The sequence below is a fragment of the Pelodiscus sinensis genome, chromosome 4 (genome assembly GCF_049634645.1).
Source record: "Pelodiscus sinensis isolate JC-2024 chromosome 4, ASM4963464v1, whole genome shotgun sequence".
In the NCBI taxonomy this organism is placed as follows: domain Eukaryota; kingdom Metazoa; phylum Chordata; order Testudines; family Trionychidae; genus Pelodiscus; species Pelodiscus sinensis.
In genome coordinates, this window is record NC_134714.1 from 83328273 (window position 1) to 83342611 (window position 14339).

Below are 14339 nucleotides of genomic sequence, written 5' to 3' on the forward strand. Positions count from 1 at the left end.
TGACATCACAAAAAAGGGCCACCGCAGGCAGGGTCACTTGCACTGGCCAGCATTGCTGGCTGGATGTAGAGCGGCAGAGGCAAGCCTGGCACCAAGTATCAAGGTGGGGACGATATAGGTATAAACTATGTAGGTGTCTAGACAAAAATACCCTGTTTGAATGTAATTGCGATGGTAGCATAGCCATCTACCCCTTTCAGCCACCTCAATGCATCTGCCACCAGGATTTGAGAGCTGCTCTGAACTGAGTGGGGTCCAGTACAGAGCCAGTCCCTTAAGCTAATTTTAAAAGGCTATTGCCTGCAGGAGCAGCTCTTAGAGGATTGCAGCTGGTCACATGCAGCCCAGGATCCAGGACACACAGCAATCCATTACCTCCACACCTGACCAAAGCCACCTCTTTGGCTCTCCTAGGGCTGGCAAACCAGCTGGAGGAATAGTGTGTCTAAGTAAGTGTGGGAGGCACGGCTGTACCGTTTGTCCTGTGTAGTCATCACTGGATCCTCATTTTTTTGATAGTTTACAATTGCCCTCCTTCTGTTGAACTCTCTACCTGTTTGCCTCAAAGCCTTTGGCTCTTCCTGCAATCCTCACCTCTTCCCTAAGGGTATGTCTACACTACAGGACAAAGCTGAATTAAGTTACACACACTTCAGCTATGTTAACTGTGTCGCTGAAGTCGAAGTACCTTGACGTTTGGCGCTGTCCCCACTCCAGGAAATCAAAGGGGCTATGTCTAGACTGCAGGCTTCTTTCGAAAGAGCCTCTTTCGAAAGCATCTTTCGAAAGAGCCTCTTTCGAAAGCATCTTTCGAAAGAGCCTCTTTCGAAAGATCGCGTCTAGACTGCAGGCGGATCTTTCGAAAGAGAAATCTGCTTTTTCGAAAGAGAGCACCCAGCGAGTCTGGATGCTCTCTTTCGAAGACGGCCTCTTTACATTGAGGAACTTTCGAAAGAAGGCGTTCTTCCTCGTAAAGAGAGGTTTACCGCCATCGAAAGAAAAGCCGCGTTCTTTCGAAATAATTTCCAAAGAACGTGGCTTGAGTCTGGACGCAGGGGAAGTTCTTTCGAAAAAAGGCTACTTTTTTCGAAAGAACCCCTGAGTCTGGACACGGCCAGGGAGAATACTCTCCCTTAGACGTCTTACTCCTCGTGGAAGCAAGACTGACAGCATAGACTGGAGCACACCTCTCAGTTCAAATTAGCTGTCTTAACTAGACCCACTAATTCAAACCCTGGAAGATGGACAGCAGCAGCTTTGATCTTCCTCTGTACACGTATCCATAATCTGCAGCTTGGTAGCTTCCCTCTTGCCAGATATCTGCCTCTGCTGGGTGAAGTCCTCCTTTCGCTCCCTCCAAAAGGCGCCTCTGACTGAATGGAGCATACTCCCCAGCCCATAGGCCCATGCAGCTGCAGTCTCATTCATGCAGTACTTAAGATATATTGCATGAATGATACAAGCCAAACTGGCTGTCCTGTGCTAAACAGGAGCAACCCTGAGGCCCACATTCTCTCTTTCTGGTCGATCTGCTAGCCCTGCATGGATACAGCTGTTTCTGCTCCATTCCAGTCTCCATCCTAAACACTCCAAACTGTGTGGCTATGTCTAGACTGGCATGATTTTCCGCAAATGCTTTTAACGGAAAAGTTTTCCGTTAAGAGCATTTGCAGAAAAGAATGTCTAGATTGGAGTTGGGAAATGAGAAACCCAGGCCAAGAACACACCTCACACTACAGGACCGGACGTTCTGTAGCTCTGCAAATGGGACTTTGCACCACCCCTACTTGGTGTTTCCATTTACCATTCTTCAGCCTGTAGAGAGACTAACCACCCCAGTCACATGAGCTACTCCAGGGCTCACAGAGACCTGAGGCGGGCCTTTAAGCTTTGCACTGTGCACATAGGTAAATGTTTGCTGAATTGATTTGCCTGCACTTCCAGCTTTGGCCAGCCCCCTCCGCTGGCAGCTGCTCAGCAAGGCCTGTTAGTACACATTAGCTGCTAGAAAAGCCATGTAAAAACTGTGGCATGCAATACCTGCAGGGGAGCTGCAGGAAATTAAACAGCCTGAGCCAATCACCAAAAATACCAACTGTGGGCAAGGCAGCAGCATGTGTGCATGAAGCATGCTCCAGGGGAAAGAGCAGAAACAGGGACTGGAAGAGGTGGCCCTTGCTGCTAGAGCTATGGTGGAGGTCAGTTGGCCGGCAGTCAGAGATGCAGTGCCCCCAAATCTGCAGCTGAGGGAGGAGAGAATGTTCATGCCTTGCAAAGCTCTCTTGCCCCAGCACACAGCTGTGTTACTGGACTAGCAGCCGTGCATGAGCTAGTACGAGCAGGGGTGATCCAGGGTGAGGAGAACAGGGAAGGGAGTTGCAACCCAGGACAGAAAACTCAGACTTGGGGAGAAACCTTTGGAGGACAAAGGGTCTTAGGACTTCCTCTTCAGCACAGCCAGCTTCCTTAGCAGGAAGAGGCCTCCTGTAGTTTGGACAAGGAGGAAGAGGTACAGTGCAGGGCAAATCCCAGCGCTTAGAGGCAAAGCAGACAGCTAGTCCCCAATGCACTGGTGCCACTGCCAGCCTTTATTACTGCGTAGCCATACAAAACCCAAGTGCTTATAAAAAAGGGCCTGGACCAGCACTGAAGCCGCGGTATAATACATGTCGGGGTGGCAAGGTCTCTGACCCCCACAGTGTCCATTGTTCACAGCTAGCTAAGTAAAAAAGTTATAACCTCCGCCTCCAGAGAATGGGAGTCTCTTATCAATGGTTTAACTGAAAATAGATACGACAGAAACATCCCTCCGGCCAGTTCGCCCTCCACAGAGACATCCCGTTGCCACTCTGAGCCAGCACCTGTCACAGCAGCAAAGGGCCACTTCCCCATCAGCCCCAGTTATAGAAATAGATTTTCTGCCAAGCTGGCAGGTAATTCATCATTGGTCCTGAAATGAGAGAACAGAGGAACCAGGTGAGCCAGAGTGGGGAACAACAGCTGTCCACTTGAGCATTAATTTCCCACACGCACTTCTACTGATGCCTGTCAATCCCAGCCCACAACCGCCCATTATGCCATTCCCAGCTCTTCCCCAAGGAAAATCTCCAACTGAGCCGTGGTAAGTGGTGGTTTCAATGTACCCACCAGGAGCAGAGCAGGACAAAACTCACATGACCCATAACAGGCCTTAAAATTTGGACAACAGAGGCAACAAATGAGGCCCGGACACCTCCGCAATTGAGTTTTCTCTCTGCCCCAGGGCTGCTTCTACCCACAGCAAGAAACCTGTGGGAGAGGAGGGCCCCAACCCCAGCAAGTAACCCAACTCAGCACTGAAGATCAGCTGCAAAGACAGTCCCTAACTAAACTCATGTAGCCAAGGCTGTGTTTCAGCAAAGAGTGGGAGAAGAGAGCTTGTGCAGTGCCCAGGAAGAGGTGCTACAGAAATGTATGACTGTTTCCATTCTTTAATTTATGGTCCATACAAAACTACTATGGATTAAATGTCCTGGTAGCAGTTTGGAGAGGGTCACCATGCTGGGCTGGGTTTTGCACAGCGCTGTGCTTATGAGGTGGGTGAAGATGGACAGAGAGGCATTAACAGAGCAGGACCCACACAGCAGAGTGCACTGGAGGTCTGGACTGAGGTGCTCTGGCAAAGCTGTGCAGGGAACCCAGGACTGAAATGCAGCCAGCTCTAGCTGCAGGGGGGATTTGAACCATTACAATCATGCAGCTTAAGTCCCTAAATATTTAACTCCTTACTGTCTGGATTTAAACCAGCACAGGAGTGTTAATGGTAGGTGTTCTGGTGGCAAATATCCCCGGGGCTTTTTTTCACCCCACCCTCAGCTCCAGCCCCTTTGAGTGGAAATGCAGCCACTACTGCTACCTACTTACGTGTGATTAATCCAAGCCCTGGTACGTAATCAGCCAGCAGGCGGAGGAGGAAGAGGATCTGGCCCCTGGGAGAACAGAAAGAGTGTGGATGAGTCCAGTGCAATGACCTCACATCCCAGTCTGCCAAATTGAGAGGACTCTTCCTCCAGCAATGGAAACTGGATTTCTCTCAGCTCTGCTGCTTTGCGGCTCCTAAATATCCTGCAGCCTCACACTGCCAGATCCCCACAACTGCCCATGTCAGGATTTTAATGCAAACTACAGAGATGCAGGTGAAGTAGGTCAGAGTGAAAGACTTTTGAGATCTTCAATAGTTTGAGCCCACTCTGGCATCCTAGCTAGTATTACCCTAGAGAGAGGCACCAAAGCCCCTTAGTATAACTGTGTTCAAAAAATAATGGGGTAAATTCCTGGAGAATAGGTCCATCCAATGGCTATTAGCCATGATGGGCAGGGACACCACCCCCTGCTGTGTGTCCTCCTAACCTCTCATTACCAGCAGGGACTGGACAAAGGGTGTGGATCACTCAAAATCACTCGTCTGTTCTTTCCCTTGAAGTACCTGGCACTTCTGGAAGATTGGATATTGGGCTAGGTGGACTGGTGGTCTGATGCAGTATGGCCACTTATGTTCTTAAAACACCTTGTTCATCAAAAAGCTTGTTGGGGGACTAGTTCCTTAAAGAGGATACATTCAGAAAACAGCCAGCAGGGCACCTTACTCTGAGTATCGGTCATAAAAAGGAGATCTCAGCAGGTAGTACAGCAGCAGGATGGTTCGGCGTCTCAGCTCCAAGCGCTCGTGCTTATTCAGATCTTTCATATCACTCAGTAAACTCAAGCTGGAAAGACATGGACAGGGAGTTAACTCAGAGATCTACAGCCAGGGCAGCATTGAGTCCTCACTGCTCTCAGCAGGCTTCCCTGCTCCTCTTCAGAGGAAAGGACGGACACACACCCAGCAGAGGATTGTGCAGAGCAAAGGTGCTGCAGGGCAGGAGCCTGAGAATCTAGGCATAGATTTCTTGCTACCACAAATGACTGTTCTCACCTGTAGCTGCACCTGCACGCCCACCCCCTTGCTTCTGCCTGCAGCACTTATGCAGCAGGGAACAGCAGGGCACTAGTGGGATCAAATGGGGAAAATGGAGACAAACAGGCCTGGGAGTTCATCCCCAAAACATCCAAATGGAACCCAAGTGCTGAAGCTCCAGGTGGCTTCCCTCCAACTGACCTTGTGATGTCCAAGATTCCTGAGAGGAGCCAGGGCTTCCATGATTTCTGGCCCCACACACCTAAACTCAACACTGGGAACAAAGGGTCAAGGAATGGAGAGAACAGACATGGTTGGTTGCAGCTGCGTGGGCTAAAAGGATCCTGCAGGCAACCCTCCACAACCCACCAGGCAACAGCTGCTGAACTCTCACAGGTCAGTGCTTAAGGCCCCATGAAAGAGGCTGGCATGACCCAGTCTTCTAGCCCAAATGGCTGAGCACATACAAGGACCCTGGCTAGAGCCCCTCCTGTGCCTGATTCATTCATGACCAGCTGCATGGAAGGGTGAGCACTGATGCTGTGATGCACTGGTTGGGTACAAGGCACACAGGCACTAATTAAAGTCAAATTAGGATACAGTGGAACAGAGGCCGGGTGATGTAGATAGATTCTGCAATGATTTCCTGAAGCCCCAGAGGGGTGGGAGCCTGGTTCATCTCCTCTGCTCTTCGGTTCTGTTTTCCCTCCCTCTGTTGGGGAGAACCCCAGTGTCTGGATTCCAAGGCTGGGGCTGAAACAGAGTTGCAGACAAGGTTTCTAATGCAAACTGTGCCTTTCCCAAGTCTCCAACACACCAATGCTGGCCTTTCAGTGACACCCAGGGGAAGGGTTGGAATGGGAGAACTCTGAGGCTGTGGCTCTGGCTTTCCCCTAGTAAGGAGAAGGTGACAGCTACAGCCAGCACAGAGGGAGCTCCAGTTGCAGACAAAGGCTGCTCCAGATGACCGGAGAAGCACCTGCCAGTGACATACCTGGGCCCGGAGCAGCCCCCTGCCCAAGACTGGTGGGGAGCTGCTCCATCCTCACCTGTTAACCAGAACCAATAAGTATTGCTCATTAAGGGTGAGGCTTACCAGTTAACCATCCACATCTCTAGATGGGAACAGCACCCTCTTGGGTACGTCAGCTAGATCCCGTTGGTTACACTCCAAGAGGAATCTATACCCTGGCCACAGACCCAAGGCAATACCAGCAAGTGCAGGGGTCAATGCCAGGGCACAAGCTGATCGGGGGAAGTACTTACTGCTTTCGAGGGACCTCATAACACGGCTGGAGCGCCTCCCGACATATGTCTGTTCCTTCCCTGCTAACCTGCCCTCCCTGTCTGCCAAGAGAGAGGCACCACAGTGAGATCAGGGCTGCAATTTCCTTGTAGCTCTTTGTGAACCATGCTCTGAGGTGTACCAGGACAAAGTTCTCACTGCAGGCCCATCTCCTCCATCTAGATTACTAACTACATAAGACCAGTGAACCTGAGTCTTTTCAGTCTGACACCTTCATGTTTCAGCTGTTAAGTCTGGCTTCGATGAAACTGCTAACACTAAGCAATGCCAAGTAAAGTGCAGGAAAGCACAGGGCCACATATGCAGCCTGCTACTCCAGTCATGGGTTCCCTACCCCCCAGCTCTGCTAATGCAACTCTAGCCAGACTTTCAGTCCTCTTTGCTATTCAAGGCTTAGGCCTATTATAGGGCTGGTAGTCTAAGAGAGCAGTGCTGCTAAGTTAACCAAACAGTGCGTAGATGCATGCTGGGGAGAAGACTGGTACTGAAGAGGCTTGCCTTACGGAATTCTTACAGCTTCCCTGCTGCCCACACCTCTTGGCTAATGGGGATTTTCAACAAGGGCTAATGGAACGAGACACTCACTCCACTCTGCTCCCCAAAAATGTCTGAACTTACCAATGTCTGGTAAGTAGCAAGACTGTGAGGCAATCCCAGTATAATGGACTCACCTTCTGGCTGGAGCTGCTGCTGCTCCCTGTCCAGTGGTATGATGGGAGGAGATGTCTGGATGCCAGTTTTGTACCACAGCAGGAGCAAGAGGCGCAGGATGGCTCTATGGGATACAGACGAGCCAGGAGCTGTAAGCATCAGGCACACACTACAGAAACCCAGCTTCATGGTGAGGCAGCAGCCATAGGGGATGGGGAACACACAATCTCTGTTTTGCACTGAGTGAATGGGGCCACATGGCAACAGGAATAAACACACCTCATCACTGGCTCTACCTTCTTCACCCTGCCGTACCACAGCCAGGAGTCCCACAAAAGTGAGTACTCGCAGCAGCAAGAAATCTAATGTCCTTTGCACCCCCAAATGTGCCTAGCCTGATGGAACATGCCTGCACCACCTTCTTCCATGAGCTCAAATCTGACGGATGCTCAGTAGATAACATCTCACTTGTGAGTCTGTGTCAATGAGCCCTCTATGCCGCCCCTACTGCACACACCTACCATCTACCTGGAGCACTCACTTAGCCAGCTGGATGAGGATGATGATGGTCCATCGGCCCATCTCACCCCACACCTTGGCAGCTCCCATTTCCGCAAAGACTTCTACACACTCGAGCACACTCAGCCAGGTCAGCAACTTCTGCTGGGGTAGTGACTGCAAAACACAAAGTGGGGGAGGGAAGAGTGAGAGGCAGCAGGTTTCTGGGCATGTGTCGTGGGGTGCAAGTCCAGCCCAGTTCTACTTTCAGGGTGAACCAAGGAGGAATATGTTGAGGACTCCTGGGAGTAAATGGCAGATTTACTTTCAGGCACTATGTAGCCCAGAGATGAGGAGGACTGGCTGAGATCACTCTCATTTCACATTTGGCCTTCAGCAGCGAAAAGCCAGTTAGGCCCACCGAGTTCACCATTCTTGTTCTCTATACAGCTGTGATCCTGACTACAAACTTGCATCCTCCAACTAGCACAGGGCCTGACACATCCAAGCCCAGAGAATAGGCAGGTTGGCAGAGCAGAGGACTTTCTAATGGAACCCTACCAGTGATTGCTGAAGGCTAATTTGAGGTATGCAGAGATTCTTTCAATCTCTTACATGTCAGAGTTGAGATGTTTTGTTTGTTTTACTGTATGTAGACTGGCATAAAGGCGGACACAAGGGGCCTGATTCTGTGTTACACCACACAGGAGATGCAGCCAAGAAACGGGAAAGGCCAAGAAGGCTTTATGTCTTTTTTGTGCATCCCAGATTCTAGGTTTCTCAGTGGCTCCTGTGGTCCAGACCATAACTCAGAGGCTGTTCTAATTTATGGCAACCTTACATGAGCTGCCTAGGGACTTCTCCACACCCAGAATTGCCAAAGTGCAGAGTGCTCTGGTCACTCCCCCATGCTAAGGGCTACATGCAAGACAGTCAGAGGACTGCTCCAGCCCCTTTATGCCACCAGAGTGAAGTAGTATAAAGGTGCTGTCGCAAGGCCTGGAATCTGGCCCAGTCACTTTGAAAGAAATATTTCTGGAAACACAGCCTCTGTAGATGAGCATAGGAAATGTATGTGCCAACCCCTTATACACAAGAGGCTTACCACAGGCAGGGTCTTCTGTAGCTCCTTTCGGAGAATCCAGTCATTTAACAGCACCAGGAGATTGGAGGCAGAGTACACTGGGAAAGGAGAAGATAATGATTCACATGGGAAAGAAATGCAGACAACTGACTGAACCCTTTCCCACACAGTCATCGGATATGGCTGAAGCCGAGAACGCAGGAAGAAAATCTTTCACGGAGGGGACTGAATGGGTGAGATGAAGAGATTCCTGATGGCTGACAGAGGCAATGCTACCAAGAGCAAAGTTAAGAGAATGATGAGTTTTGACCAAGGACCATGTTCCAGGAACATGACCCCAGTCAGCGTGGGAGACAGACTGAGCTTGCTGTGGGGCCGGGTCTCTGGCCAACTCCAAGTGAGTAATGTAGCCATTTTGTCTGGTTTCATTCAAACAACGGCTGGTACAAAGCCCCGGACCACAAGGCTTCTACAAGATAGTGAAAAGAGTGCTTATCTGCTGCTTGGTTCAAGAAGGCAAAGTTAACAAATTTAACAAAACTAATAGCCAAACAGCAGCGATTAGCATCAGATGAAATAGGGAGCTCCATGAGAGTCCAGACTAGCAGCTGGCAAACAATCAAACATTCCCATCACACCCAAGGGAATGCCTCATTTCACACTGCCCCAGCTGAAGTGACATTTGTAAGAACATTAGGGAGCAGCACATAGAACTCAGTGAGTAATCCTAGCTGTGCAGTAGCAGGACTCTGATTTCGGACCTGCATCTCTTTCCCTAGTGCAATGCTGCTCAGCCTGCCCTCCCCAAAGTCTGCACAACACAGTTGCAGATGGCACAATTCTGGTACCATATTTCAATACACCAGCATACGTACCAAGCTCAGAAAGTTCGTGGGAATCGGAAAAGCGACCTGGGAAATAAACAAAGGAAATAAACAAAGGGATGTTAGAGGAGGGTCTGTCTTGCTGTTGAAAAGCCACCATAATCACTGCTTCAGAGAGACACAGTTACTTTAATGAATGCTGGATAGGGAATTCTTAGCTTAATAAAAAAAAAGGTGTGAAGCATCCCTCATGGCTCCCAGAGGTTAATACTCTCAAGCCCTGAAAAAAAATCAGGTTACTCCCTCCCCTTCCCATTGCTCTCTCTCTCCTTCTGGCAAGGAGGCTTTATTATTTTCTCAAACCTTCCGATTTCTGTACAAGTCCAGCGGGGGAAGGTGGGTGTGTTTCAGGCTGATGACAGATGCTATTTCCTTTCTTACGGGCCAAAAGCGATATGCCAAAACACTGTAGCCAGGCATCCCGGGTTTTAGACTTGGCTACCCAGCCCAGCCCGAGCTGCACTTGGGGCACGGACCTTCCCGGACTTCACCACACGCGCGCGCTCAGAGCTGGCAGCTGCCGCCCAGCAGGTGCGACGCGCCGAGGGACAAGCCCTTCTCCTCCGGGACTGAGCGGCGCGGGCGGGCTTGAGTGAGGCTGGTGGCGATGCGGTCCCCGCCCCGGTACCTGGCAGCAGGTAGGAGAGGCCCCGCACGGTGCCTTCCAGCTGCGCAGTGGCGGCCGGGTGCTGCCTGACGTACTCCTGGTATCGGTGACACAGGCGCCGTAGTCTCCCCACGGGCCCGGCGGCGGCCATGGCTCCGGGGCCGGGACTCGCCGCCGCCGCTTCCACCCTCCACCCCGCGCGCACTTCCGGGTAGAGAGCTATGGTGCGCCGGGTGTCCTGCGCAACGAGGCCACGCACCAAGGCTCCCGAATCGAGCACAGAGCAACAGAGCGAGGAGAATGAATCGAGCGCGGAGCGGCCGGCGGCAGGTGATTTAAAGGGCTGAGAGGGGGCGAGCGCGCGGGCCGGGAGGAGTCGGGGGGTAACGGTCAAAGCCGCGTCCGCCGAGGTCGCTGGACTCAGGCTTGCGTGCGTCGGTCGCGCTGCGTTCTGCTTTGTGGCTGCTCAGCGCCCGCCCTGAGCGGAGTCGGTGGGTCTCGTTCGCTCCCCGTTGGGAAGCGGCGCGCGCTGAGTTAACGGACTCCGCGGAGCCCGGTGCGAGCCAGAGCCGCAGGCCGAGCTCTCTCCCTGCCTTCCCCGGGGAGACCCGCTGGCCGGCGTCACGAAGCGCTCGGCGCTATTGTGGCCTCGAGTGGCAGGGCGCTGTCGGGGCGCCCGCTTCCCGTCGCTGCGCTGCCGGGCTCTTCCGCTGGGGACCATCCATCGGGCGCTTTTTCAGCGCCTCGAAACACTCACAAAGCCTGGATGTGTGAGCAGGACGAGTGTAAAAGGCACAAGGAGTCAGCTTGGCAGTAGGGGGTTAGTACGCGCGTTTGAAATGGTAGGAGAGACTTCATGAAATCAAGAGGGGGGGGACTGAAGAACAGGGGTGGGATTGAAGGTGTGTGATCTGGCCACTCCCTTTAAGCCGGGGGAGGGATGCATGAGTATGAAACCTCCCTTACAACTCTGCGGGGAACCTTAATTTAGGTCTGTGAGCCCTGCTGATGGGCTAACCAGCTGCCGGTGCCGGTGGAAGGCAAAGAGGTTTTGAGTGTGTCTAGAAGGAGGGGATACTAGCTGGAATGTCCTGGGACTGTCAAAGCAAAATGCAGGACAATGTAGCACTTTAAAGACTAACAAGATGGTTTATTAGATGATGAGCTTTCGTGGGCCAGACCCACTTCCTCAGATCAAATAGTGGAAGAAAGTAGTCACAACCATATATACCAAAGGATACAATTAAAAATTGTCAAGCATTTGTACCATCAAATGTTCGATGTGACTGCTGCTCTTCATAACCAGAGAGGGGAAGGAAAGGAAGAGCCCCATTTACGCTAACAAAATCCACAAGTCTCTGGTATTTGGGAGGTGCCTCTGCTACATTTGAAATGAAAGCAGGAAAGTTAATTCCATTCCTTACAATGAAATATGGCTGTGTAAGTGTCAGCTAAAATCTGACTCCACAGGGGAACTGTGAGATTTCACATCAAAGAACTAAAATCCCCGTGTTCGAACTTTGGGGGCTCAAAGAATTCTCCATACTACACAGTAGACCTGAATTATGAACACCTTGGGAATGGAGATGGATTGTAAATCTGAAAAAGATTTTTATGGTAGTTCTTCCAAAAGTTTGTAACTGAACATTAACTTAATGCAGAAGTTCTGTGTAAGTTTCTTACTGTGCAGAAGAAAAATGTTGCTTTTAACCATCTTAATTTAAATGCAACACAAACAATGTCCTTATGTTGTCAAGTCTTTTTAATACTTTCCCTTTATTTTCTTAATACTTTATGTTTAACATAGTGCTGCAAGGTATTTGATCTTGTTTTGGTCCTGATTGCTTATTTCTAGTTTCCAATAAAGTGTGTGGTTGACACTGCTACTCTGATGCTTGTCTGTCACTGTCAGTTCATAACATTGGTGTTTGTAATTTTTGTACCTTTATACACTCTTTTTGAAGGCTCTGTGCCCTGCACCATCACCGGTTCCCCACAAGGTCCTAGAACAGGCCCTGGTATGTTATGGGACCTGGTCTACATGGGGGACTCACCTGCAGACCTGGCAAGGTTTTTCCTTTCATCCCCTTGCTTTTGAACTGACACTTGCTGTGTGACTATGGTAAGAAAGCATGGACCGGTCACAATGGGCCAGACAGAAGGTTAGGAATTCTCAGTGTGTTGCTGTTGGCTCATTTGCTAGAGAATATGTGATGTGTTGCAGTTCCTATTCCCCTTAAAGTACAGCATTTAAGAGACAGAAGTACAACTGTGGGGGCATAATTAAAATTAGTTTGGGACAATGTCCTGGAGAATAGACATCAGTAGACAGTCTTGTTCTAGCTCAGAGTAGATGGGATAAAAGAGTCATTTTTCATCTCTTAATCATCTGAGTTAGGCCCAGTTTCTCATGTGCAGCAGCTCCTCTGGGTTCTGCCGTACAGATCATTGGGAGGTGGTGTATTGTTGAGCATAAGGAACATCTAGTCTCAGAAGAGAAGTGCATGAAATAGAATTCAATGTATGTTTGAGAGATGCTAAACATGACTTCATGTCAGGAATGTGCTGATCCTGACTGCAGAGACCTGCAGCAACAGCAGTCAAACCAGCACAATGTCCACAGGGCTGGCCCGAGCCCTTTTGGCACCCTGGGCCCGGGCACGCGGTGCTGCCCCCGGGCGCAGGGCGCATGCGTGGGCCCGCCCATGGAGCGCAGGCCCCTCCCCCTAGGGTGCGCGGGCCCACCTCCTGGGGCACTCGGTGCATGCGCGGGTCGGTCACAGCTGCTGGCGCGCAGCCCAGGGCCCGCCCCTGGGGCACACAGTGCATGTACTGCCCTGCCTGGCCAGCGCTGCTGGTGTGCACGCCAGGCCATGCAGGACCCTGCAGCCATGGGGGGAAGGGTGCTCCTGGGCAGCGCCACGGGGATGCGGGCGGGCTGGTGCTGCAGGAGCTGGGTGCGCAGCATCTGGTGGCAGCTGTAAGGGACGCCGTGCGCCCCTTACAGCTGCCATCAGGCGCCCCTCATCGGTTGGTGCCCTGGGCAGCTGCCCGGCTCGCCCATGCTTCCGTCTGGCCCTGAATGTCCATTCCAGACTAGCTGAGCTTCTGAGACAATTTTTCAGTGAAATGCCCAGGTCCTTGGGATCAGGCTGCCCAGCAGCTTGTCTTCAATCAGATGGTTGGAATCTTCTGACTTCTCCTAGACATGCTAGTCTGTCACTAAGTGGGGAACACTCAGGCAGAAGAGTCATGCAAGGTACAAACCTTCCTGCTCCCTAAATCACCTCTGTCCTTCATCCCTTCCATCTGTGTCCTGGAAAGTTATTCAACATGTTAGCCAATCTGGCCCCCTAGTCCTTCCATAATGAAGATAGAAAAGTGTAAAAGCTCTATAGGCATTGCAGCTCAAAACAGTTGGGATTACCATGCCTGACTTTCTTGGTTTATGGGACTTCATGGGGCATGATGAAGTGTTCTATTATGCAAATCAAAGTTCAGGCTTCTCAGCAACTTACTGTTGAAGCTAAGATTGGGTAATGGACATTGTAGGGTACTGGAAGGCCTTTGGCTGCAGTTGAGGGGTCAGGTGATTACTAGGTAGTACGGAGGAGAGTGCAAATCCAATCAGTGTTCTGTCCTTTCAGTGCCTCCAGCTTGCTCTGTTGCCAGCAACCTGCACTCTATCTGGCTAGAATCTGCCAGATGAGACTGTTTTTGGGAGACCGACTCCTGTAGAGTTTGACACTGAACCTTATAGTTGCCCCATCAATGCTTCTCCTGGGCCAGAAGCATGAGTTGACATTGTGGCACAAATTCCAGGAGCCTGAAGATTCTACCTCTTGGGCATGTGTAATTCTACAGCACTTACTATGGAGGTGTAACATTAGAGAGCTTTGGACAGTGGTGTTCAGGTAGTGAAATATAGATGTGCATTTAAATGCTAATAGAAATACATCATTCAGCACCCAGACTTTCAGGGTCTGTCTCTGTTGGGAGGAATTTCCTCCTTCGTACTTGAAACATGCGGAGAAACATTGTACCAACTCCATAAGTAGGCAGGAGGCACTCTCCTCTAGCATATTAGCAGAGGTGGGATGGTATCCTGTGAGGCCTGAGCATGTGCTCTTTTCAGTTGGTTAAGTAATGTGGAACCCATACCCCTCCACACTAGGAAACTGACTCTCATGGGTGGCTAAAGAAAGGGGCTTTGAATTCTTGTATGAAGGAAATGATCACCTTCCTGGCTTAAGTATGCTACTTGCTATGTGACTGATGTTCTTTATTTAATCCACCTCTTTATGAGCTCATCCCACACCCTTTGGAATAAATTGTTTCCAGCCCCAGGTAATCTGTAGACAGACAGACAGACA

General features: G+C 50.7%; 2 protein-coding genes and 1 long non-coding RNA gene across 5 annotated transcripts in view; 2 read left to right on the forward strand and 1 right to left on the reverse strand.

The window, feature by feature from the left end:
* Positions 1 to 42: 42 nt before the first annotated feature.
* Positions 43 to 8782, forward strand: LOC112546031 (uncharacterized). Its single transcript, XR_003089644.2, has 3 exons — positions 43 to 103; positions 7842 to 7978; positions 8646 to 8782. It is a non-coding gene; the product is annotated as an uncharacterized LOC112546031 (long non-coding RNA).
* PEX16 (peroxisomal biogenesis factor 16) lies at positions 2561 to 10210 on the reverse strand. 2 transcript variants are annotated; one of them, XM_006124504.4, is made up of 11 exons: positions 9988 to 10207; positions 9351 to 9386; positions 8497 to 8573; positions 7435 to 7568; positions 6914 to 7017; positions 6203 to 6283; positions 5537 to 5689; positions 5138 to 5210; positions 4626 to 4745; positions 3904 to 3968; positions 2561 to 2950 (listed from the first exon to the last, which is right to left on the reverse strand). In XM_006124504.4, the coding sequence occupies exons 1-11, from the start codon at positions 10115 to 10117 to the stop codon at positions 2892 to 2894; spliced, it is 1032 nt and encodes a 343-aa protein (XP_006124566.1). In that variant the 5' UTR covers positions 10118 to 10207; the 3' UTR covers positions 2561 to 2891. The 2 variants fall into 2 exon arrangements, with proteins under 2 accessions (XP_006124566.1, XP_014429748.1); XM_014574262.3 differs by lacking the exon at positions 6203 to 6283 and having other exon boundaries at positions 9988 to 10210.
* A 69-nt stretch (positions 10211 to 10279) lies between these two features.
* Positions 10280 to 14339, forward strand: part of LARGE2 (LARGE xylosyl- and glucuronyltransferase 2) — a 72097-nt gene continuing 68037 nt past the window's right edge. Inside the window, exon 1 of one of the 2 annotated variants that reach the window (XM_075927562.1) lies at positions 10280 to 10296. The gene's annotated coding sequence lies outside the window, so the exon portion shown is untranslated. Of the gene's footprint in view, positions 10297 to 10320; positions 10458 to 14339 lie in introns of those variants that run through there. The other variant, XM_075927561.1, reaches the window with a different exon arrangement.

What these genes read in the sequence shown, in the direction of transcription:
- PEX16 (XM_006124504.4), bottom strand. Translation starts at nt 10,117, where the DNA reads ATGGCCGCCGCCGGGCCCGTGGGGAGACTACGGCGCCTGTGTCACCGA. An exon ending in TACAGAAGACCCTGCCTGTG is followed by an intron (nt 7,569 to 8,496) that starts GTAAGCCTCTTG and finishes TGTGTTTTGCAG; the next exon opens with TCACTACCCCAGCAGAAGTT. An exon ending in TATGAGGTCCCTCGAAAGCA is followed by an intron (nt 5,690 to 6,202) that starts GTAAGTACTTCC and finishes ACTCTGTTTCAG; the next exon opens with CCCCAGCCTTGGAATCCAGA.